Below are 23,624 nucleotides of genomic sequence, written 5' to 3'. Positions count from 1 at the left end.
TGAGTCTATGTTGGGATTGTCCTGCAGTCTGTTCCATTTAGAAGTGAAGTGAATGAAAACTGGAAGCAGATTGTCCTTGTTTCATTGTGGCGTGTGGAAGCTCTGAAAATGAAACAGTTCTGACAAATCTATGTCGGAGTGAACCCTCCGTCTCTCTGTCTCCGAACCTGATGGACCGAATGTGTGTTATAACGGTCCCGAACTTTGTCACTCATCGATGGGTTTTTGATCGTGTTTTAAAAATGTTCCGTCATAAAATCATCATCTTTTAAGTCTTCTATTATGTATGATGTAGCTTCAGCTCAGCTCTTCCTTTGGTTTTACAATCGGGTTCGTTTGGTTCTCTGCTCAGTGACCCGGTCGCAGTCTGGACCATCACACAGCTCTGGAGGTGAAATAGCTGTAAGAACACACGCTAATCTGCAAACACTTGGTGAAACTGGCCTTAAACGCCCTCCCTACTGTCCTGCCTCCACCTCGTCGCGCTGGCAGCCGTGCCCGAGAATAGGCATGCAAGCCGTGTGGGCCTGACCCCAGTTGTTTTGACTGAGAGCACTGAGGCACCGACTTATTGTGCAACACAAGGCAGCGCCTTTAGCCTCACAAGCTATAGCGATGAAATCCCTGCCAGTAAACTCACGCCTCCCACTTCCAGAGCAGGTTTTTGTCCACGATGCCGTTTGGAAGCTCATTCCCTTGAATGGTGCAGTTGCTGTATCAGAAAATGTTGATACGAACAGCAGAGAGCGTTTCTCAGCAGTGTTCCAGAGAAATCCATTCAGGGTCAATTTGGCATCCAGAGCCGTATCAGTGCTGTGAGAGGACAAACACACTTCAACTTTCAGTTAAAAGTCAAGGATTTCAAGGCACTACATCAGTAACACTTCACATTTTGTCCGAGCAGGTTATGATAAGAATGATGAATAAATACAGCTTGAACCAGATCATTCTGTCTGTCTGTCCTTCCAGTTCGTCTGAACAACTTCACACGCTTGTGTTGCTGGGGACCCAATGAAGTGCAGCTGTCTTCAGATCTACGGGACATATTTATTAGTCGTAGCAGAGACCCTTATTGATTGTCCCACCACCGAAAGGCATGCTGGGTACAGCTCGCTCTCCGTCGCTCCCTTCAGTACATTCAAGAACAGACAGAGAAAGAGAGACCGGACACGTTACATTTTAGCAAACTCAAACATTTCATCCGTCACGACGTATATTTGTAGTCCAAGCCCAGAAGTTTGCATCGCACTGACTCCCTCGACAAAAGCCAATGGGATTTTAATAATATACTTTAATGTGCTATACTCTTCACAGATGAACACCACTTTTAGGATTTTTAGGGAGCGTGAGTGCAATCAGCATCAGTAAAACGCTATCGTTGGGCTATAAACGAACTACACCCTCGGTCTCGTTCGTGTGATGTCTCAGCAACCGCCTTAAAAGTAAAAGCTATGACACTAACTTATTTGCGTGCAACAATTCAAATGCTCAGACCGACATTATAAAATGTTCCAGATGGAGATGTGCGAAGGATACAGAGAGGAAACCGATCGTCCCACCAGGGCCACAAATCTGCCTTTTTGATTAGGCTCCATTTGCTTCTAAACTGCTCCGCTGATTAAAACAGCTTCACGGTGAACTATTTCTGACGTTTGAGGGAATCCTTGTGAGATTCAGGGAATGAAGGCCAGAACCTCTGAGACCGGAGCGCAGTTGTGTTTTGTTGGTGTGGTCTCAAACCTTCCCAAATTATCCCCTCTCAATTCTTCTACCACCCAGATAACGATTCATTACAGTTCAAAGCTCCACACAGTGGTTGAACAACTTTTGATTCCAGTAAAGCCTGGCCTGCAAGCCTTGCATATAAACAAACATACTGTAATTAGGCTACTTAAAACCTTAAAGTTGGGCCTCTCAACGATCCCTCATGGTGGTCTTGATTTTAATCAGAGGTAATATACAGACTGCTTCATATTAGATACTTTAAGACCCCCTCCACTCAAAAATGCCTTTTTGTTAATTCAGTTTCATAGATTCAGTTTTTACTGAGGGAGTGTTTTTAAAATGTTAGCTAGCAGGATGCTAACTGTGGTTTAACATACATATCTCAAAAACGATTGGATAGATTGCTGTGAAACGTCTTACGTTTTCATATAGACCCATGATTAGGTCCAAATTTGTATTTGTCAGCACGCCATCACAAATATATTAGCATGTTGATGTTAGCATTTCGCTCCAAGCCCTTCACAGAGCTGCTAGCATGGCTAGACTCTTGTTAGCATTCATACGTGATATAAAACTAGCCAACGTTTGTGTACTCGCCCATAAAGATGACATCACGAGCACGACTGCAGACTTGTTAACTCATTCATTTAACTTTAAAAAAAGTATTATTCATTATATTGTCTGATAGGCAATGTGTCAATCTATACAAATTAGAAACAGTATTTTTGAAGTTTTGAAGATACATTGATTGGTGTTTTGGTGAAATAATTAATACGCTTCAGAGACTTAATGTAAAATAAAATAAATTATAATATTAATTGTGTAAAAATACAAGAAATACCTCAAAATAAAGGGCTATCTTTTTTTCCAAAGTAAAATAACTTTACACTTTTGTTGCAGGAATGTGCGAAATATTGACCAGCGACTGTGTAAAGTTCACCGTATGACAGCAGCCCTCAACAATATAAAATGAACTGTGGTTATATGGTTTTAAGGACAGGCAACACACTTTCTCCTCCTCACAAGACTGTGTTTACATCCTAAAAAGAAAAAAGAAAAAGCTGGAGCCAGCCTTTAATGCAATATCGTGCAGAGCTCCTGCACACAAGGGGGGCCTGACTTCTGGAGAAACTTGATCCTGCATTGGGCCCTTTAAAGGAATATGGGATGAGTCTGTTGAATGGAGCTCAGAGTGAAGTCCCACTGAAGTCTGCGCTCCAGAGAAAAGCGACGGACAACCAGCTCAGCAGCGGGAGCGGGACCAGGACCAGGACCAGGACCAGGACCGGGACCGGGACCGGGGCGCCACACGAGACATGAAACACTGCACAAAGGAAATTAACGAGCAATGAAAGCGGGGAGGAAAGTCGACGGAGTGAAGAGGAAGTTATGAGCCGAATTGCGACGAATTACCGGGGAAGGTGTCCGTGAGCGGAGAAAGCCGACTGAAGGGGGGAGGGAGGGGGAGAGAGAGAGAGAGAGAGAGAGAGAGAGAGACAACAAAGTCACAAGGTAAAGTAGTTGTGAAGGACTCCGCCGGAGAACCGATGTATCTCTTTGCTTCTTCTGTATCTCGCTCTGTTTTTAACGCAGTTGTCAGAGGATACATTTAAACAAGACACAGGAGGTTATTTGGGCTAAAAAGCCGCAGCTGAGTATTTTAAGAGAAGGCTGGCTGAAGTTTTTATTTATTTTCCTGCTGACTGACTGTTTTACTGTTGCTGCTATTCTACTACAAGCCGTGCGCGTCTGGCACACCTGTTCCCTGTGGCCTTTTTTGGACAAACTGGTGTCCACTGCTTGCCCTTGCGGTGGCTCAAGCTATTCTAAACCTATAGGTGAATCCAGACAACAATACATTGCATTGCTTGCATTTGCACGACTTCAGAGGACACTGTGTGTGTGTGTGTGTGTGTTCTTTTTCTATGTGCCACACATGCAGGCTCTTCTCATCATGATGTGGAGAAATCCTCCTGCTTCATACATCACTCTGACCCCCAGCTGTTACCGAACATCTAGGTTCAGCTAAAACAGGTTCAGAAGATGTGTGGTTGTGGCTGTCTCTCACTATAACTCATGCACACAAAGCCTTTCTCCATATACCCTGCAGTGCTGCAGGAGAGTCGAGGCTTTTAACCGTGTGTGTGCAGGACAGAGGAGCTGCAGAGGTAGATGTTTACGCCTCAGCACAGAAGAATGTCAGGGCCTGTACTTAAGGCTGAGGCTGATAATGAGTGTGGTCAGTTTGCAGAGGCCTGTCATTAACCTGAGCTGGGTGGGAGAGAGCTGCAGGTTGGCTCGCCGGCAAAAGGTGGGAGGAAATGAGAGGGAGGGAGGGAGGGAGGGACGGGGAGTAGGAGAGGTGAGGATGCTGTCGGACAAAAGGGTCAAAGGTTAAGAAATGTGCGTTGGAGATTCCCCACTTCCCATTTATTTATAGGAATACATCTCAGCTGTACCAAAATAGTGAGGCGCTCATTAAAAACAGGCCTCCTTGACCGTACGGGAGTCGACGGAGGTCCTCTTTGTTAAACATGCGGGGCCGCCGACGGAGAAGATGAAGCAACATTGAACACCCCCACACTTGACTCCTCGTGCTCTCAGATAGTTTGTCTGTGTCCGCTTTCGTACGCGCAGAGAGATCTGCCTCGCTGCCACGAATCTGCAGCGAGTGACCCAGATTTACACACATGCTCCTGTTTGATCGGAGTTATTTTGGTAAACGTGGTGAAGCCAAGTTGGACCTCCGGCAGAGGGAACAACAGCGAGGATTTGAAACGTCTGATGGGGATGATGTCACTGAACCACCTAATCGCTTACATCACCGCAGCTGCATGCTCAGCAGCGTGTCAGTGTACTGTAGGTGTGTGTGTGTGTGTGTGTTAGCACATGTGTCTGTTTCCAATCTATTTCAGTGTGTATCTCCATCTGTGTCTGCCCGGGGAGTGTGCGTTTGAATACGTGGTTGAGGTCAATGGAAGGACTGACTTGAGATCTGTTCTTGTGCTGCTTGCATCCTCTGAGTAAAGGTGCAGTCAAGCAATCTGCTGTTGCAACAGCCAGACAGAAACGCCACACACTGTCCCCGCCCTGAAAATGTCATAACAATCTCTGATAGCTTCCACATTTTTGGAGAAAAACTCTCCTCGCCGGATATCGAATCTCACTCAGTCCGAGGAATAGTGCGGTATAACTGTCAGGGTAGTCAATGGAAAGCAGCTGACGGCGATGGTAGCCGTAGAAACGGGCCTGCTGGGATGGTTGCGGTGGCGTTTCCATTCAGTCGTCCTCCCCAGTGTTTGCTCTGGCGGCGGCTGCGTGCAATTTCTCGCAGCTTCAGATGGAAGTAAAGAAGCACCCAGGGCCTCCGCGTCTGTCTGCAGCCAGGAGAGGAGTCCCCGTTCTGGGCTTCCCATCATGCACCTCACACTCTGGGTGGCCCGGGTGTTGTCTTGGCCCCTCCTCTTCCTCCCACCTGAATATTTCCAGCTTTGGCGTGATATGTCAGACAGAGGAGATGCTGCAGAGGAGAATCAGATCGCACAGTAGACTCAGTGGAAAACTGTCTTCTGCGTTTCTATAAACCGTCCCACAGTGCAGGGTTAAAGGTCAATGCAAAAGGAGGAAATGACTCCAGTGTAAATGTTAACAGCAACAAAAGCTACGTTACGTCCAAACACACGGTGAGAATGACCTCATTGTTGCAGAGAGGAACCTTTTCTTAACCTCAGAGAGAGAGCGAGAGAGAGAGAGAGAGAGAGAGAGAGAGACGGTTACAGCGGTCGGCTGGTGAAACCTCCATATGCAAGACTTCTGTAATTAGTTTGCTGAGCCTGTATTTATGAGCATGCTAATTGCAGGGAGCGCCGTGGTGCAGCTATAGTTGCCGGACTTTGAACGTCTGCTGTTCTGCTGTCGGTGTCTGGCTGCACTTTGAGTCTATCTGTCTGTGAATAATGCTTCACTTTTTAACTTCAAACTCCTTTTGAACCTACTTTCATTTTTCCTGAATGAAATGCAAAAATCTCAAATCATCACATTGTTTACGGCTCCTTTCATCTCAAGATAATCAGACTTGTGTTGAGGAACACAGTCTTAACCTTTTGTGAATGAGTATCAGCCCGGAGAAAAAACAACCACCAGTCAACCCTCCTCAGGTAAAAATAACCTCAGCGCCCCAGTTTCCCACATTCAGCACTCGGGCCATTCATTCTCACACATTCTTTCCTCCTTTCTTTGCCGAGGCGAGCTGACCCCCCCCCCCCCCCCCCCCCCCCTAGCTGTGATGGGACTGTCATGCAGAAAGACACTATTGTGCTGCGCAGGATCCCGTTTCACTCTTGCCTTGTAATTAAGAAGGGATTGCATGGCCGGGGAGCTGTGGGTGGGGAGAGACCGGGGGAATGGGTTAGTAGGTAATTTGGCTAAAAAGCAGAGCGCTGACCTGCTTTGTAGCTGGCAGGCCTGGGAGCCGGCACGCATGAACCCAACTCCCCCACTGACACAGAGCCTCCCTGCTGAGGTTTTGTTCAGTGTGTGTGGGCATGTGGAGAGACTGCAGACGAAAGAGTTTAGCTTCAGGTGAATGTGTGTGTGCGCTCCTCGTGGTTACGCGTCACAGAGCAACACAGAAAGTAAGAGGAAGCTTTCGTTGGACTCGTCGTTGCTTTGCTCACATTTCCTCCCTGAATCATGGGAAGTGCGGTCAACAAAGAGCATGTATAGGGGTTGAATCACGGCCCTCTGCTCTTGGGCTGTAAACGAAAGCAGGAGCTGGACTACTTCGGGAAATACCGTCACATGATGCCTTCATGTATCCCGTGTGGGCTGATGTGTCATTTGCTGCCTCATAATCGTAAACAGAAAGACATTTAGATTGAGGTTATTGATGAAGCGCGTGTGAGTCGACTTGTGTTTTCTGTGTTTCAGTGCAGTCTGAGTCCAGAGGCTCTGAACCCTCGCCATGGCCGACGTGCTGGAGGGCGGCGGCGGGTCCGGAGATGTCCGAGTGGCCAGCGTGGATTGGCAGAAACGCTGCATCGCTCTGGAGATGCAGCTGCTGAGGTTCCGGCTCCAGGCCGGGAAAATCCGAGAGCTGCTGGCAGAGAAAGTAAGAGAGAAAATCATCACGGTTACGTCTGGAGGCAGATGCAGCAACTCGTCACCAGTTCAAACTCAGCATATATAATGTAGGCGCTCACCAAGTGGAGATTTAAGCATTAATAGATTAAACAGGCACACAACTGGCACACCGCCTACCAAATATTTACACCCAGAAACTGCTGTTGTGTAGCAAACTAAGAAGGTCAGAGGGAATATGCACGATGTATCTGACCTGGAACTTGATCAGAATGCTGTTTGTTGATCATTTAAACTGGCAAGATTTGGGAAAGATATGTAGATGAAGAGTGACCAGAGTGACCAGTTATTCATCTTTAACTTCAGCATGTGTCACATGTCTGAGCTGACGATTGTACCGGACTCTGATTGGGCACGAATAATGTCAAATGAACTGAATCTGTGGCTGTTTAACAAACTGCCGAACTCCTGCGGAAATTAGTCCACTCTCATCTGGTCCAAATATCTTGTGGCGTGGATTATTTTGCAAAACAATGTGCAGACCTCTCTGCCTCACCGGCGTCATCCTCTTCTCCTGGCAGTGCTTTTAACTGTTTTGACGCACGAGGATACAGTTAAAGCAAGTGAGTCAGTTAGAAACACGGGTTCGGATGACTGCTTGTTTACGTGTGTGCACAAAGACAGATGGGATGACTCCTTTTATTCGGTAAACAGTTCCTCTGCTCATTCCGTGTCATCAGAGGCTGGCTCCAGTTTCAGCCAAGATGAATATTTAACATTTAACTCATCACTGCTGGTGCTTCCTCTCGAGTCGGGGGGGAATAACCGCCGTCCGCCGGCCAAATGCTGGTGAAGCGGTGGCTGTTGTAAAGCCTGACTACCGGACACTTTGTCAAGTAATCAGCTGTCATCGGGAGATTCAGCGCCGATCTGAAGAGTTGTTGGTGAAAGAGTGGAAGTGTTTGGATTAGAGCGAGTGAAAAACGTTCCTCCTGTCCTGACCTGTCTGCAGCCTTCAGATGCTTTTCTCCTGCTGCTTTACGAGTTGCCGTCTTTTATGGACTCAAATGGCTCGAAGCTGCTTTTGTGTGGAGTGTCACCGTGGGTTCGCTTGCTGCTTCATCTCTCGTTCTGGAGTGCGAGAGAGGTTCGTTCAGTCCGTCAACAGGATGTTTACAATCCAAACATAAGCCATGCGTCTGATAAGAGCAGGATGACTCCCTGCTGTGTCCTCTGTCAGGTTCTGTCAGACCTCCAGCCAGTCTGTGAGATCCCAAACAACACACACACACACACACACTCACACTCACTTACTGACATTAAGTCATTGAAAGTTCCTCTTTCTTATTGCCTATCTCTAAAACATTACAAAATGATTGATGAAAGGATACGTCTCGTGATCAAATACATTTTTCTTATTGCCGGCAATCCCACAAAACTAACAGTTGACCCTACAAACAAGTGTCTGTTCAGCTAAAACAATGTTGCTTATTCCTTTGTGCTTTAGCGCTCCATTGTTTTACATCCAAGGGCCACATCATTGCAGTGGCTGACTTTCCCGTCATCGAGATGAACACGTAGCCACCAGGTCACAATCTGAAAAAAAGAATTAATCTCTTAAGTTTTTCTTTCACTCCTTCTCTCATATAAACACACACACACACACACACATGCATACACACTCACACAGACACACACAGCGCTGAGCGGGGTTTAAGTGGAGGCCCGTGCTGCTGACTGTGTTTTTTTCAGTTGGGGGGGGGGGGGGGGGGGGGGGTTGCTGAGTGACTACCATGGCGTCATGTTATTACTGTTTGGAAAGTCTGCTTCGCGATCTTCATCTCCTCTTTTGCCAAGTTAGGAGTGTTTAACGCATTGACCCACTTTGCTGTGGAAAAACATGGAGGAGGAGAAAAAAAGGAAAAGAAAGTTGAGGTGGGTGCCTGTGACATGGCATTGATCCCCCAGAGGCTGAGTGTGTGAGCGAGGGAGGGAGGAGAGAGGGAAGGAGATGCCCCATATGCCTTGTGAGGAGTTTAACAGGCAAGTTCTCCATTTAAGAGTTTTTACTGCGGATTTAGAAAAGTGCAAACGACGGCGGTCAGCTGGTGGACCAGAAAAAACAGAAACGTCTTCATGCAGAAAGAACTGGAAAGGTGACACAGAAACAACTTTACAATTAGAAATAAATAATCTTAGTCCCAGTACAGTACCAAATCAAAACATCCAGTGAATCAATAACTTGTTCAGAGGATTTCTTCTGTTGGATTGTTTTTCCACTTTAAGGTTTCCTTCCATGGATCATCTAATATTGGACACATTGGCTGAATCTCCTCCATAAAGCTCGCGTGTCTTGAGGAGATAAACGCTGCTGTTTGACTCAGTCTGCAGAAAGGTCGCCAGGTTCATGTGTGTGTGTAAACATTTGTTTGGATCAGCTTCTCATTAGTAGTTCAACTGTCTTAATCTGCTTTTCATTTCAAGGTTTTTCTTATTTATGTTTCAGGAAAAGTTTAGAGCTGGATTTCTTGTGAGGTTTTATGATTTTTGTCTTGTGTTTTAGTTCGTTTTCTAATGACCGCTTCATCAGCTTTCTGTTATTTGTCTCCACATTTAATGATTAAAGTGGATTCAACAGATAATCACTGAGGCATTCGTCATCAAAGCATCGTCATACTCGTCTCTACCGGTCTTCTTTCTCTTCTGCGTGATCTGTCCATCAGATTGAGCTGTCGTCACTACTAACCATCAGCTGGGCTCAGCGGTTAATGATTAAAGTCCATTGATAAATCAAATTGATATTTAGTTTCTGACAGGGAACAGTTGTTTGGCTGTGACGGATCTGTTTGCTGTCTCTGGAGCAGATGATCTGTTGTCTGTAGCCGGCTCTCATCTTGTCTCTATATTTTTAGTCCCTCTGGAATCCAGATTATTATGCAAATACCCGAGCAGAAACAAAGTTCAATGTTGAATCATATTGTTTTGTTTTTTAAGAGGCAGAAAGTAAAAGGTGAGGCTGGTGATATTCTATGTTTTTGTTTCAGTCAGTAAATCCCATGAAAAGGACCAAAACCAGCAACGCATTCGTGTGTCTCACCTGATTTTTTGATTATTTGATTTTTTGATTATTTATGGATCCAGGTAACAAATAAACTACAGTAATGATTATAACTTTATTTATAATGATATCGATAATTACTCAATTTATATAACTCCTTCAAAAACTGAGTTTACAAAGTGATTTGACAGCGAAAGCATTGCAAAAGCAGAATATAATATAATAAGGATGCAATACAGCAACAGAAAGCCAAACAAAAGCAAGACCGTAAATAGATAAAACAATAAAAAAAATCAATACAATGAAAAAGAAAACACAATAAAAGCAAAATATTTGTTGTTTTGTTGCCAGTAATTAAAACACATGAGGAGATGTTTAAGCCTGTGATGGATGCAAGTCAAACTGCGAATACAAAGCTTTAGGAAACATGACTCCCGCCTCGCTCCCTTTCAGCCTCCTCAGCAGCAGCTATGAGTTGCACTGTGGCCTGACAGATGCTGGATTGCAGACATAGTTGTCTCGCGCCTGCTCAGCAACTAAGGCCTCAGCAGTTGGACTCTGCTGTAAACAGACGGACAGATACAGTCTGTGTCCATATCTGATAGTCTGTCCCCATCGGGTCACCCAACCAGGGGTGGCTGGAAGTAGCCCAGCTAATTTGGAAACGTAAAAATTTCCATTTTTACTGTAAAATATGAATTTGCATTTTGAGTCAGCTGTAACCTGAACGCAACCTGCTGCAGTTAGTTCATAAAGATATGTTTGCAAGCCAGCAAAGAAGTCTAAACGGCTAAAAACAGCTAAAAAGCTAAACGCAGCAAAAAAAGAATGGATCACAACAATTTAGAGTTCAAATCGTGAGCTGGAATGAGATCATGTGACAGGCCTGTGTGGTTACGTCCTAAAAATCGGTTGCAAACCGATGATATAGACGGCTGATGACCGTCTCTCCCATCTGTTCTACATTGTGACTTCTTACTTACTTTATACTCCCCTGAAGTGCTTGCCTTCATCTCCTATTTATTGTTTTTGAATGAAGAACAAAGTGCCGTTTGCTCTGCGGCTCAAGGCCGGCAAAGCCTCTGACTCACGCTGAAGGCTGTGGACCTTGAGGTGAGGAGTCATCCAACCACCAACCGTCCGCATTGGCTCTGGCTTCAGTGAGCGTCAATGTGGCCGCGAGGAAGCGTTCACATGCTGCGAGTGGTGGATTCTGGGAATCAAGGAGCTTTTTTTATGGAGCTGACGAGAGGCGAGAAGGAAAGAAAAGAAACGAAGGGAAACAAAGATGACGGGAGGAATTTGAATGCATCTCTCAAGCAGAGTGATCCATTAGTATGTTTGTTCTTCTTTCACCTGGGTCACTGAACTCAGAGGAAAGGGAGTCCTGTGTGTGTGTGTGTGTGTGTGTGTGTGTGTGTGTGTGTGTGTTGCTGAGAGAGGGTACTTGCAGTGTGTGAAAGCATGAGCGTGCATGCTTGCACAGAAGGTGACGTGAGCTTGTGCACACACGCGGAGCAGCATTCTTCTAGCACGGCGCTGTTTGACCAGCGGCAGGAAGACGTTCGGCCTCCTGTCGGGGCCTCTGTGCCCTCCTGCTTAAAGCGCCGCTCCTCGTTCAACAGTCAGTTATTTGGTTTTTACAGAAGACTGTCCTTCCTGTGCTGCTCCTTCTTCTCCGACTGGCTGATGCTTGACCAGCTTTCCTTCGCACCGATTTCATATTTTCGTCTTTCCCTCTCTCATACACTTTTATTTTTACAACGAGATTTTTTTGTAATTAGGAATGTGTTCCTTGTTAAAGCCTCCCATTATATTCATCTTTTAGATGTCTTCCCTGTGGCAACGAGGATTAAATGTGGGTGCGTGTGTCGGTGTGTGTTTGTGTCGTCGTCTGGCTTGCTGGTCTGTCTGTCTCATCGGCCTTTTGTGGCTAGTTATGGGATGTGTCTTGCCAGAACCTGTCGTTCTGGTCTGTGGGGGGGTGTCTTTCCTTAAATTAGATGTAAGTCCTGAAGATTAGCGGATGTTTGATGTGTTACAAACCACAGTAACCTCTTCTTGCCTCTCTTGTCCAGATGCTGGAGCTGGAGCAGAGGGTGACCGAGGCTGACCGGCGGGCTGAGAGTGCTGAGAAACAGGTCGAGAGGCGCTTCTCCCCCTACAGCTTTTACATCTTGGGACATATTGAAGGATAACGCCACAACATCAACCAACTACAGTCCAACAGGGCAAGAAACACATCAGGGCTCGACAGTAACAGTTGTCAAGTTGCACTGACAACCACTTTGAGAAATTAGCAACCAATTCGGCAACCACTTTTTACCAGACACATAAATAGGGACAGCAAACTGTAAAAGGTGCACCCCAAACTCAATACATTTTTAGTAATTGTTGCCGTGGTGATATTTAAAATATTGCCGTTACAGTCAGAACCAGACAACGCAGCAAGTGCGTTTGTGTGTTGACATTTGTGCACAAATGCATCTGTTTGAGACAACGCTGAAGCAAATTAAGTTGTTTTTGTTCAGTTTTAGTCATTTATGTCGCGTTTTCATAATTAAGCGAGCATATAACTGCATATTATCTTCAATTACTCAAGATAGAAGGTAAAGTTATGGCAGCTATGTTGTAAAAGCAGACGTCTGGTTGACCTGGTAGCCAGTTTTGAAAGTTAGAGTTGCGCCCTGACAAGCCGTCATATGATCACACTTTTTAAACGGCTAAACTGTCACTTATCGTCCGTTGGATTTTGTGGACTCTTAACCAGTAAGAAGGAGTCAACCTTTGATGGGGCTTCACCAAAGGATAGGAAACCTGTGACAGTACACATCCCTCATTCTCTGTCTCTTTAGCTGTCGTTTCTAATCTCCCATTTGCTTCCAGGTGTTTTCTGTAGGTGGTAATTTAATGGTGCCCTTTCTTTAAAAACAAGAACTACCTGAGGGCTTAGACAGATTTCTCTTGTCAGAGTTGGCAAAAGTGTTTCCTTCTGGTGGCCGTCAAAACTAAGCGGACCATGCACATTTAAGCTTTCTTTTCTCACTCCTCCTAATTATGCATTTTCAGATCCACGTCATGGAAGAAAAGCTGAAGTCTGCAAACATACAAACCAGCGAAACGGAGAGTTCGTTGTACAGAAGGTATCAAGACCTGACCAGTCGGGCTCAAGAAAAAGATGCCGTGATAAAGATATTAGAGGTGCAGCTGGAAAAACAGGTATGGACGGAGCAGATAAAGACCAGACATGTCCAATGTTCATGAAATGTAGGTTGCAATAATCCCTGTTTTCTCTGACTACAGATCTTAGTCAGAGCCCAGGAGGCAAAAAATATTGAGGAGAAGGCAGCCAAGATTAAAGACTGGGTCACCTTTAAGCTTAAAGAGGTAAGCGCACACATGTAGAGATACAACGCGCATTCTAAGAGCCTCTGGGAAACACCTCACTCTGCTGAGAGACATCACCTGTGGCAACAGGAGACGCTTGTGACTGTCCGTGTATCATCTACAGCTGTTTATACACAGCCAGATCATTTAAAAAGGCCTATTCATCAAATGTATCTCTGTAATTAAGACATGACACTCACAATATCAGCTTTAAAATCAGGTACTCCAAAACCGCGTTATTTAATTGGTTTTACAGTTGTCGTTTAAGATATATATATATATACTGTATGTATACATATATATATGTGTTTTTTCTGCAGATGGAGCAAGAGAACCAGCTGCTGAAAATGGCCAACCTGAAGCAGACAGAAGAGATAATGTTGCTGCAGGACAAACTGCAAGGTGAATACCAACAGAAGCAATGACATTTAAAAAGAATTAAAGGCTGTAATGTCTTATTTCATGTCTTTTTAGGCTTGTTATTTTATCCCCAAAACAAATTAATACAACTAATTAATTTACAGTTGAATAGATTAAAATGTGATGTACTGGTAGTACATAGTAGTTCAGCATCAGATTAGAATTCATAAAGTAGATGCAATGATTTGATTTACATTCATTTATACATTGCTATATTCAGGCATTGCATTGTATTTCTTGATTATAATATTATCAGTATTGTATAAGTATGTTGTCAGCAGTAGAACAGTAAAAGGTCGTGTAGGGAATTAATGTATCTGACAGAGTGTATTCCCAGAGCTCCGGTGGGAAAGAGGCTGAGTTGCTGGCGGTGTCTTTCTGCTGCAGCTCTCTTGGAGAAACCTGCATCCTCTGGATCTCCTGCCACCTCCCCTGTGATGGATACCCACCTGGTACCCGGCAGTCCGCTGTTTCCTCCCAGCTGCCCCGGCACTCCACCTGCCCAAGATGACAGCTGGAGACAGGCAGGTCCCAGAGGGGCCGCCTCTAATATCAAGACCTCGCAGACAGGTGAGCTTCATTTGTATTATCTTGGGATGGGAAGCAGGAAGCTTTTGAAGCAAAGACCGTGTTCTTTAATTCAAGTCTGGCTGATCACGTAACTGGAACAGAACCGGCAGTGATGGACGGATTGGTAGCCCCACCAGCATCCAGTCTGCAACCATTACTTCCAAAACTACTGGGACAGTGTGTATATATTATAGTATATATATTATAGTGAATTATAACTTTTGTCATGTTTTTAACATGTTTGTCATTAGTTTAAATAAGTGACAAACTTAAAGAAATAGAAATAAAGTGGCAATCCTGTGGCAACATCTGGGGGGGAAATTCTGCTTTTTTATTAAATGGACTGCTGTTCATTGTTTTCCGATGTGGTATGAATGCTTCCTCAATTGTTAATAATTTGTCTCCTCAGATGTGAAAAGGGCTCCTGAACAGTCCAGTAAGGGGATTTGTCTCGGAGACCTTGGGGCCCGTGATGCTCTCTCTCTGGGTCGGAGCAGGGAGGGTCCCAGCAGCCCAGTTTCCATAAGTGGACCAGAGCTCCCAGTGGGCCCACAGGGTCTGTCAGGGTGCTCTGACAGAGACAACTCCTCCGATGAGCTCAACAGCAAGTTCCGCTCCCAGTGCCTTCACTCGTCCTCGTCCTCCTCTTCTTCCTCCTCGGCCTACGAGATGGCCCACGGACCGAGCTCCTTGGAGTCGTCCCTCAGGATAACACCCAAAAGCCCGCACCTGTCGCGCTCCCCCTCCACTAACAACCCCTTCCCGAATCCTTCAGTTCACCAGTCAGGCAGCAGCATGACGCTCCCCAAAGTACGAACTCCGCTCACCCCGAGAGACAGCATCCAGCTGGTCAAGAAGCATTACAGCCAGCCGCAGCCCAGCCTGGACAGACTCCACCACCTCAACGTTAACATAGACATCATGACCCCGTCCTCCACTTCCTCCACCCTCAAGAGCACAGGCACCGCCACCTCGCCCTTCTCGCAGGTGGTGGAAGAAACCGACATTGACGATGGGCTTCCTGACAGCATGGACGGCGTGGTGGAGGGGTCGGGGTCAGAGGAGCCATGCCGGAATGGAGTCTCCTTTGTGGGACTACCAGAAGAACTGGAGCAGCTAGATCCACCACCAACGCCCCCATTACACCGCTTCCCTTCATGGGTATGAGAGACCAGTATTATCTCGTCAACTCCTGCTCCCTCTCTTATTTTATGCTGTTAAAGTCCTACCTACAAGCACGAGCAATTCTATTGGATCCATCATCTTTTTCTTTCAATTCCTTCCCAAGGCCCAGGACTCTTTGAAACCATTGGAGGAATAGTTTGACATTTTGGGAAAATCCGCTTATTTGTTTTCTTGCGGAGAATTACATAAGGGATGATCACAATCTCATGTGTGTATGGTAAACATGAAGCTACCACCAGCAGTTGGTTAGCGTAGCTTAGCACAAAGAATGGAAACAGAGGGAAACGGTTAGCTAAAATCATAATTTACGTGTTATGTCTGGTTTGTTTCATCTGCACACAAACTGAAGTGTAAAACCAACATTTTCCGGCGGGCTATTTGTGTGACTATTTATTTGACCAGTTGCCAAGTCAGGCTAGCCGTTTCCCTGTTTTTAGTCTTTGTGCTAAGCTAAGCTAACCAGCTGCTAGCGGTGTAACTTCATCAAACTCTTGGCAAATAAGTGCATTCCTGAAAATGTCAAACTATTAATTTAATAATGTGAACAGCAAAGATCTCAACGCCAACTTGTTGTACTGTCTGAAGGTGTTCATAATGAATGTTTGAGTGGAGTGAAGAGGAATATTCCTGACTTTGTTCTCTCTGCAGGAGAGTCGGATCTACGCTGTGGCAAAGTCAGGAATGAGAGTATCGGAGGCCGGTCCTGGAGCCAGGGGCCCCGGACGAGGTGAGCGCCCTGCAGAAAACTAGCCATCCTCTCCTTCTTCACCAACATCCGCTGTTCTTCTACATCCATTGATATTCAGTGTGATGCAGAGTCTGTCTGCATGAGCCTGGGGGGTGTAGCGGATGAGTCACTACTGTGAGGTGACACGTCATTCAGCCGATGCTAAAGCTGCTGTGGAGCTGTGTGGTTGGTTCGGATCTGTCATTGCCACCTTTGATGTCACTTCCTCTGGCCCACGGGCTCCACACACCTGTACAGGTGTGAGCTCCTCTTCCCTGTTCTTTTTTTTTTTTTTTAAAGAGCCGAGGAAGAGCGTCACACCGGTGAGGTTTAGAGTGGCTGCTTTTTAATCAGCTGCGATGAAAGGACGTGGTCTGGGGCGTAATTACTGCTTTGCTTTCTGTCCCGACATCCATTTTGTCAGGATGCAGACCGCGAGGTTTCACAGCACTACGACTGTTGAATTTCCTGACTTCCAGGGAGATGAAGCTGACTGCCAAGTGGCTGTTGTGGATGAAGTCATAGCTTACTCTCGAGTTTGCGCCTTTAGGTGCATCTGTTGTTGGAGCATTTCGATCTCTGGCAGAATGAAGATCGTGGACCACTTCTTGAGAAGCACATGGTCTTTGCTCTAATTGTATATGAAAGATCATGTGTCATTTATCATGCAATATGTGTTTGTACATATGAAGGCTTATATAGCGATGGACGTGGCTAGCTTATGTTGCTAAATTAAAACAAGACAATGTCGCCTGTAAAAGAACAAACACCGGTATATGCACCATCGTTCAAATCCATTTACGACAGACCATAATAACCTCATGGTGGCTAATGTTACTTATAGATATTTAGACAGTGAGTTTACAGACTTCATCACTCTTGAGTCCTTGTGCTGCTTCCAGCATGTTCTAGCGTTGGCATTTTTCTGTAATTGTCATTTGTGGCAGCTGTTGAGTAAAAGTGACAGAACCTAAATTACAGGATATACATTTTGCATTGGCCTTCTACATGTACATGTCCATAATTATATAAACATTGAGTCAAATGAATTCTAAATTGACTTCCTGTGTATGTTTGCAGGGTCCAATGTGCCCCAATACCCAGCGGCAGGTCCGTTCCCCCAGTTGATCTATAAGAATATCAACGTACCAGTCTACACCACACTGAAAGGGGTGAGTGGAAGTTTACTTCTTATTACTGTGCTTCACTTTTGATGCAGCTTGTCAGCGAAACTATCATTTGAACTGCCGTTAAATTAGGTGGTGTTTTATTTTCCAACTACACTCTTTCAAATGTGTGGGGTTTTTAATTTATTTTTAGAAAGCCACTCAGATCAGCAGTGTACCGCTTCCTGATGACGACTCTGGGTCTGAGGACGACAGCAGCTCTCTGGCCAGCTTACGGACCTCCACAGTGTTCCCGGACAAGAAGGGCAGCGTCCCGGGGAGCCCGCGCGCCATCAAGAGAGGTGAAGATTACGCATTACAGCGCAGACAGGACAGTGAAAACCATGTACATCTAAAATGTCATCATCTCAAGACAAACTTGCTGACAACACGAGTTTAAGACAGTCCATGCATTTTGGTTCCAGTGTTTTATCAGCCTCAAGGTAGGACCAGAGTATTGAGCATGTACTGTAATACTTGGGGTTGTCGATTGTACAGCAACACTAAGAAAAGGATTTATGATGAGTGCAGCCGCGAGAAGCTGCATTGTAAGTACGGAAAGTACCCAGAAACATTAGAAATCATTAACTGAAGTAGAAGTAGGTGATGCAGCTTCAGGGAAAACACTCAGTGGCTACAGATATTCACCACTCAATGCAAAATACCTGCTTGAATGCATTGAACACAACGTACTGATGAGATCAAATAGTGATCTCAGAGTCTGGGTTTCCCATTTAAGAGCCTTCTGCCTTGAACCTTGAACCTCCTGTTGCTTGCTGGCTCTCAATCAACTGTTTTCCCCAGGTGTGTCCATGTCCTCCATCAGCTCAGAGAGTGATTATGCCATTCCTCCTGACGCCTACTCCCTGGACAGCGACTACTCCGAACCGGAACATAAAGTCCAGCGAACCTCCTCCTATTCCTGCGAGAGCACCGGGCCTGTGAGTGGAGTCCTGCGTTTTTGTAGTCGCTACAGACAAAATGCAGTGATGAGGAATCAGTCAAATCCTGTATGAGTCAGTTGTGTTTGAATGACTCCGGTGCTGTTTGTGTCTGCAGGAGATGCTGGAGAAGTCGGGGTACCTGCTGAAGATGGGCAGTCAGGTGAAAGCCTGGAAACGCCGCTGGTTCATCCTGAGGAATGGAGAGATCCTCTACTACAAATCTCCTGTGAGTGAGAGCCTGCCCGCCTGCTTCCGTCTCAGGCTTTGCTGTCTGCACAGAAAACATTGCACGAATATTTCAAAGGTTTGCGTGCATGATGGCTGCAGTCGAAAGCACGAGCACCATCTTAACACCTTTCATGCACTCTCATGCACTTGCACAGCGCATGAGAGTGTGCTGGCTTTGGGTTTACAAGCCTGTCGCAGCTCTCTCTGTGTCGTTCCAGCTCCCTTAAAGGCCCGTGTGGACCTCTGGTCGGCCCTTTCAACAACAACAAAGCCAGTTTGGTATGTGTTGACACAAAGCCGCCCTCGGTGTCTCCTCTCCTCCTCTGCAGACGCTAACAATCTAACAAGCAGACAACAAACACCTCTCAGCGCTGACTGACCGAGGGATTTACAGCTGCATGAACGTCTGCTTTTGGGGATGTGCTGAACAGTTTCCCTTCAGGTCATTTTTAGCTGTTTTCTGCGCTGTCAACACGTCAAACCGCGAGTGACGACGACCAGTCTGCAGCAACAGTATTTTGGGAATGTACGGCTGAGATGAGCCTCTCTGAACTTTGTTGCCAAACTTTTCTTGTCTAAATAAATGTAAATGTGATGTTTTCTTACCAAATCAAGAGCATGTGTGTGGTATGTTTGGTGCCTCCTGAGAAAAACAAGAATGTGTCAGTGCCGATCCCTTTGTGGGGCATTCACACTCGTCTATGTCCTCAACAGGTGGAAGATACAGCAGCAAAGCCGGGTGTTCATGCAGCCTGTGTGAAGGTCTGTGTGCGCCTCACGCCTTCTCTTGAAGCTCACCCCCCCCCCCCCCATAAATCAGTGAGTTGTTTTGTATGGATTGCACAATTGAGATATAAAGTGTAAATTTGTGAGCTTTTAGAGGTGCTGGTGGATTTTCATCGCGACAGGACAGAGCCAGGCTAGCTGTTTCCCCCCGTTTCCAGTCTTTGTGCTAAGCTAAGCTAACCCTCTGCTGGCCGAAGCCTAATATTGAACAATACCCATCACAGCCACAACCTGTTCGCCCTGCTGCCGCAAATAAGCTCATTGTTCAAAATGTTGCACGATTCCTTTAAATAACAGTTTGAGACCCTAATTAGTCCCAAACGTGCAGAACATTGTTCATCCTGAGACCCTTTGGAGGGGGCCCGACCCCGACCAGCAACAACAGTAAGATGGTGCTTATGAATTGATGGATCAGTACTGACAGTGAATTTGATGACAACATAACACTGGCATTTTCTGCCGAGCCAGCGTTTTTACATGAAGTACAGCATGTTGATAGTACTTCTGTACTGGAGGACTTTGAGTTGTAACAGAGAACAGCGTTTTTACATTGTTGAAGAAGTACTTTTACTTTCCCAAAGGATTTGAGTACTTTTCCCACCTCTGGTGTGATATGAAGTTTGATGTGGAAACAGCAGCGATGAAAGTGCATTTGAATGTTCTCAGCTTTGAATTCTTGTTTTCTGCTTTTCTTTAAAACGACAGAGCACCCGGCCCTCACATCCTGTCTGCTTGTGTCAAACGAGACGCTTATCAAAGCCGGATCTTATCATCTCTTCGTGCGAAACACTCTCGCTCTGCGGCGGCTGACAACGGGCCGGACGCCGGGCAGGACCGCGGCCAAACTCTCCCCAGAGGAGCGAAGGCTCCGGGCTGGGGAGTCACAGTTTACAATGCTGGGTTTTCTCCATTTCATGCTCTCATACTCTCCATTGTCCCCGAGCTTTCACAGCTCCCCAACCGTAGAGCTTCACAAGATCATGTAACATTGCCTCATCCTCTGTTTGCAAAAACGTCCTGCTTCTCCACCTCCACCCTGTGTTACTGTGTCCCCCCCCCCCCCCCCCAGATTTCTAAACACATCTTATGCACGCCATCTGGCATTGCACTCTCACTCTATCTCTCACTCCATCATTCTTCGTCGCCATGCGCTCTTTCCCACTTCATTCACGATGTCCCACTGCAAACACAGAGCGCATTGTGCCCGGACAGATCTTGTCTGTCCTCGGTGTTGACTGTTGTCTGTGTGAATCACCACGATGGACTGAGATCCCCTCGATGCCTGCGCTGTGTGCAAGCGGACGTTTCCACTCGTTCTGTTTTGACAGTCTTCCAAACAACAGCGGCGTTCAGCTTGGCGCGCCACGCCTGCTTTTTCTTCCCCTTCTAAAGACGGTGAGTGAAGTGACAAATCATTTTAAGATGAATTTCCTTTCTGCCAATAATGTGATATTTCTGTGCCCTCGTAAAGTCGATCTTCATCAGAGTCAAAGGCCAAAGATACTTCACTTCCTGTTCTAAACATGAAAGGACTTTTGGAGAGTTCTGGGGGAAAGATTGATCTCATGTGAACCATAATGTAGCTATCACTAACAGCTGAGACACTCTGATTCAATCATTTTCGTCTCCTCGTTTTAATCAGGACAGTTCGTGGGATCACTTCAAAGAATAGTTTCTCATTTTAGGAAACACATTTTTTGGGCTTTTCTGCAGACTGTGAAAGCAACAATTGTCCGTTTTACACGGCACCAACCAGCAGAAGCCTCAGGAAGATACTGATCCTGACCAGGAAATGATTCAGCACATAACCGCTCACAACAAAAGTCATATACGATGTTGATTTGTGAGCTTTAGAGGTGCTGGGAGGCTGAATGTGTTCCCTTTAGACAGAGCCAGTCTCGTAGTTTCCGCTGATCTTCAGTCTCCATGCTAAGCGGAGCTAAACAGCTGCTGGCAGTAGCACCATATTTAGCGTACAAGCACGAGAGTGGTATCATCTAACTCTCCAGCCAGAAAGCGAATCAGCGTCTTTCCCAAAATGTCCACGTGTTCCTTGAAGCACTCTGCCCTGTAACAGCTGCAAAACATCTTTTTGGGATCGCCTGTGTGAGATGTGACCAAGGTTCGAAGGTTCCTCGTCTGAATGTCCTTCAGCATCGGCACTGAACTCTCCCCTCTGGTGCACATGTATGTTTTCTTAAAGGAAAGTCAAACTCCCAATTGCATGATCCAATAAGAGGAGAGAGCTTTTAAAGTATCGGTTATGACACTCTGGGATTGTCAGAGTGAAATCTTTTTTGACTGTAGCTGTGAATTTATGACCGCAGGACGTGAACGTGGCTAAAGTTTCACAACTTTAGTCGTCGTGGAAAACTATATTCAACTATTGTGGTCCGGTGGTTTGTGTATTGGCCCTGTGATTTGCTGGATCACCGATATGGTAAATGTCTGCGACACATGACCACGGGATTATGCGCACAGACGCATATTGATTACACATTGCAGACCCACTTATGTCTTTTACAGATACACGCACGCAAATGCGTGCAGTCCCACGTGCAGCTTTATGGAATGAGTGTTATTGTGAAGTGGCTAAACAGTCATCACTCCCTGGACCTGTGATTTAAGGATCATCATCTGACCACACTCGCACTGTCTGCCTCCAACGGCACTGTGACCAGGCACGCTGCTGTACAGCTCACTCACCGGACGTACTTCCAGTACCAGCCGATGATGTTGACGGAATATGCGTTAATGTCTGTTACGCATGCCGAGTGTTGAGTCACATCGTGTGCCCAATAAAAGATCGTTGGCATGAAAATGGACCGTGTTTGGGTCAACTTTGCCCCGACACACTTCAGGCTTAACTTCACAACAATGGGTTGTTTTGAACAATGTTTTTTTAATCTAACTTTTGGGTTATTTACTGAAAGTAAAATATGATTATTTTGACCCAGTCTTCAACCCAACAGGCCCAAGTTTCACCTTAAAGCAAATGACAACGTGAAAACAATGAGACAGTATGAAAGGGGTTGGTTGTATGAACCCACAGAGACCTATCGGTAGCGCCACTCGGCTTTACAGAGCTTTAAAGTGAGTTTCAGCGAATTTGTTAGCTGTGCAGCTGCAACTTTACTGTTTTGGATCTCTCTCAACAGGCAGCTGTTATCAAAGAAAAAGCTCTAAACCCCCACTGTACACCACCTGCACAGCACCAAGCAGCAGACAGACACAATTACAGACTAGCTCGGGACCATTGTGGAGCGATTAGCGGCTAAAGAGACAGCGATTCACTGATTCAAAGTGCGGTGTTGGAGTGTGGACACTGGAACGGGTTCCTCCTATTCCCTTCCACAGCAGTGGCCAAACGCGAGATGACCTCCTGCAACACTCGCTTTTGTTAACTTGAAGCCACACTGCAGCTCATCAAGCAGACCACACACGGAGCGAGGAGGAAGCACAAGAGCTACTGAGGCTAAAGAGGCAAAGGGGAGAGGAGTTAACGGTCTTGTTATCACAGAGGGTGAAAAATGAAAATGGTGAGTTTTTTCCGTCGTAAAAACTCATAATGTATGTTCACCACCTCCCCTCAGTTCAGTGTCAAGCCTGTTATGCTGTGCATCTCGTCTGCGCTGTCCTCGCAGTTTGGTTTATTTTCTTTTTATATGGAGTTTCCACCGTGCTCCACTCCCTCTGTGGTTCCAGCGCGGCTGGCCAAATGGCAATAAAATGCTCAAAGGACATCAGAGAGGGAAAAGGAGACCGATTTGTCAGCCTAACAAAATCTCCAGTGGTTAAATAGGCAGTCGACATGTGATGAAAGGGGGCAATGCTCTGCGTCAGTGCTGTTGAGAGGGGGAAGACAAGTGGCCGAACAACAGCCGAAGAGAAGCATCTAATCGATGTCTATGTTTGTGCAGAAGATGGGTCAATAGTCAATAAACCAACCTTTGACATCTGAATTCAGTCATCTCTCTTAATGGACAAGGTCAATACAAAGTACTGAAAATATGAACACGTAAACACATTAAAAAACAAGAACATAACTCAATGAAAGCAGTGGCGGGCCGTGCATCTTCTACCTGGGCCTTCACTGCTGTCCTGCAGCTGAAATACCACCTTATAACCTCACGATGACGCCACAGCGATACGGTTATTATCCGTTTGCTGCTGGATCTCTCCTCCTTTCCTTCGATGTCCATGTATCTTCTGTCTCGCTGGCTCTTTGTCTTGCAGGATGCGGGTCCCGAGCTTCATGAGCAGAAGGCCCCGTGTGGTTCCTGCTGTCAAAGCTCAGCTTCACATGGAGTCGCTCTCTTCCTTTGCTGGTGAGACTGTTTTGTTTTGTT

The 23,624-nt window shown here is 45.9% G+C and overlaps 2 protein-coding genes across 5 annotated transcripts in view; both read left to right on the top strand.

The window, feature by feature from the left end:
* LOC306790201 (pleckstrin homology domain-containing family H member 1-like) overlaps positions 1 to 19,996 on the top strand; it is a 36,236-nt gene extending 16,240 nt beyond the window's left edge. Inside the window, exons 3-17 of one of the 2 annotated variants that reach the window (XR_013772691.1) lie at positions 6,655 to 6,835; positions 11,941 to 12,003; positions 12,932 to 13,081; positions 13,166 to 13,249; positions 13,570 to 13,651; positions 14,057 to 14,239; positions 14,649 to 15,400; positions 16,073 to 16,151; positions 17,232 to 17,323; positions 17,472 to 17,619; positions 18,122 to 18,258; positions 18,377 to 18,487; positions 18,645 to 18,768; positions 19,204 to 19,308; positions 19,981 to 19,996. Coding sequence is in view for 1 of the 2 variants with exons in the window: in XM_079286339.1 (XP_079142465.1) it covers positions 6,689 to 6,835; positions 11,941 to 12,003; positions 12,932 to 13,081; positions 13,166 to 13,249; positions 13,570 to 13,651; positions 14,057 to 14,239; positions 14,649 to 15,400; positions 16,073 to 16,151; positions 17,232 to 17,323; positions 17,472 to 17,619; positions 18,122 to 18,258; positions 18,377 to 18,487; positions 18,645 to 18,716 (2,100 nt within the window). In the remaining variant the exon portion in view is untranslated. Of the gene's footprint in view, positions 1 to 6,654; positions 6,836 to 11,940; positions 12,004 to 12,931; positions 13,082 to 13,165; positions 13,250 to 13,569; positions 13,652 to 14,056; positions 14,240 to 14,648; positions 15,401 to 16,072; positions 16,152 to 17,231; positions 17,324 to 17,471; positions 17,620 to 18,121; positions 18,259 to 18,376; positions 18,488 to 18,644; positions 19,126 to 19,203; positions 19,309 to 19,980 lie in introns of those variants that run through there. The other variant, XM_079286339.1, reaches the window with a different exon arrangement.
* A 433-nt stretch (positions 19,997 to 20,429) lies between these two features.
* Positions 20,430 to 23,624, top strand: part of plekhh1 (pleckstrin homology domain containing, family H (with MyTH4 domain) member 1) — a 43,111-nt gene continuing 39,916 nt past the window's right edge. The window contains exons 1-2 of one of the 3 annotated variants that reach the window (XM_079286337.1): positions 20,430 to 20,670; positions 23,512 to 23,603. The gene's annotated coding sequence lies outside the window, so the exon portion shown is untranslated. Of the gene's footprint in view, positions 20,671 to 22,780; positions 22,815 to 23,136; positions 23,604 to 23,624 lie in introns of those variants that run through there. The other 2 variants (XM_079286335.1, XM_079286336.1) reach the window with 2 other exon arrangements.

The sequence above is a fragment of the Melanostigma gelatinosum genome, assembly GCF_949748355.1.
Source record: "Melanostigma gelatinosum genome assembly, chromosome: 16".
NCBI lineage: Eukaryota > Metazoa > Chordata > Actinopteri > Perciformes > Zoarcidae > Melanostigma > Melanostigma gelatinosum.
The sequence above is the reverse complement of the archived record's forward strand: the minus strand, read 5'-3'. Positions and strand labels throughout refer to the sequence as shown.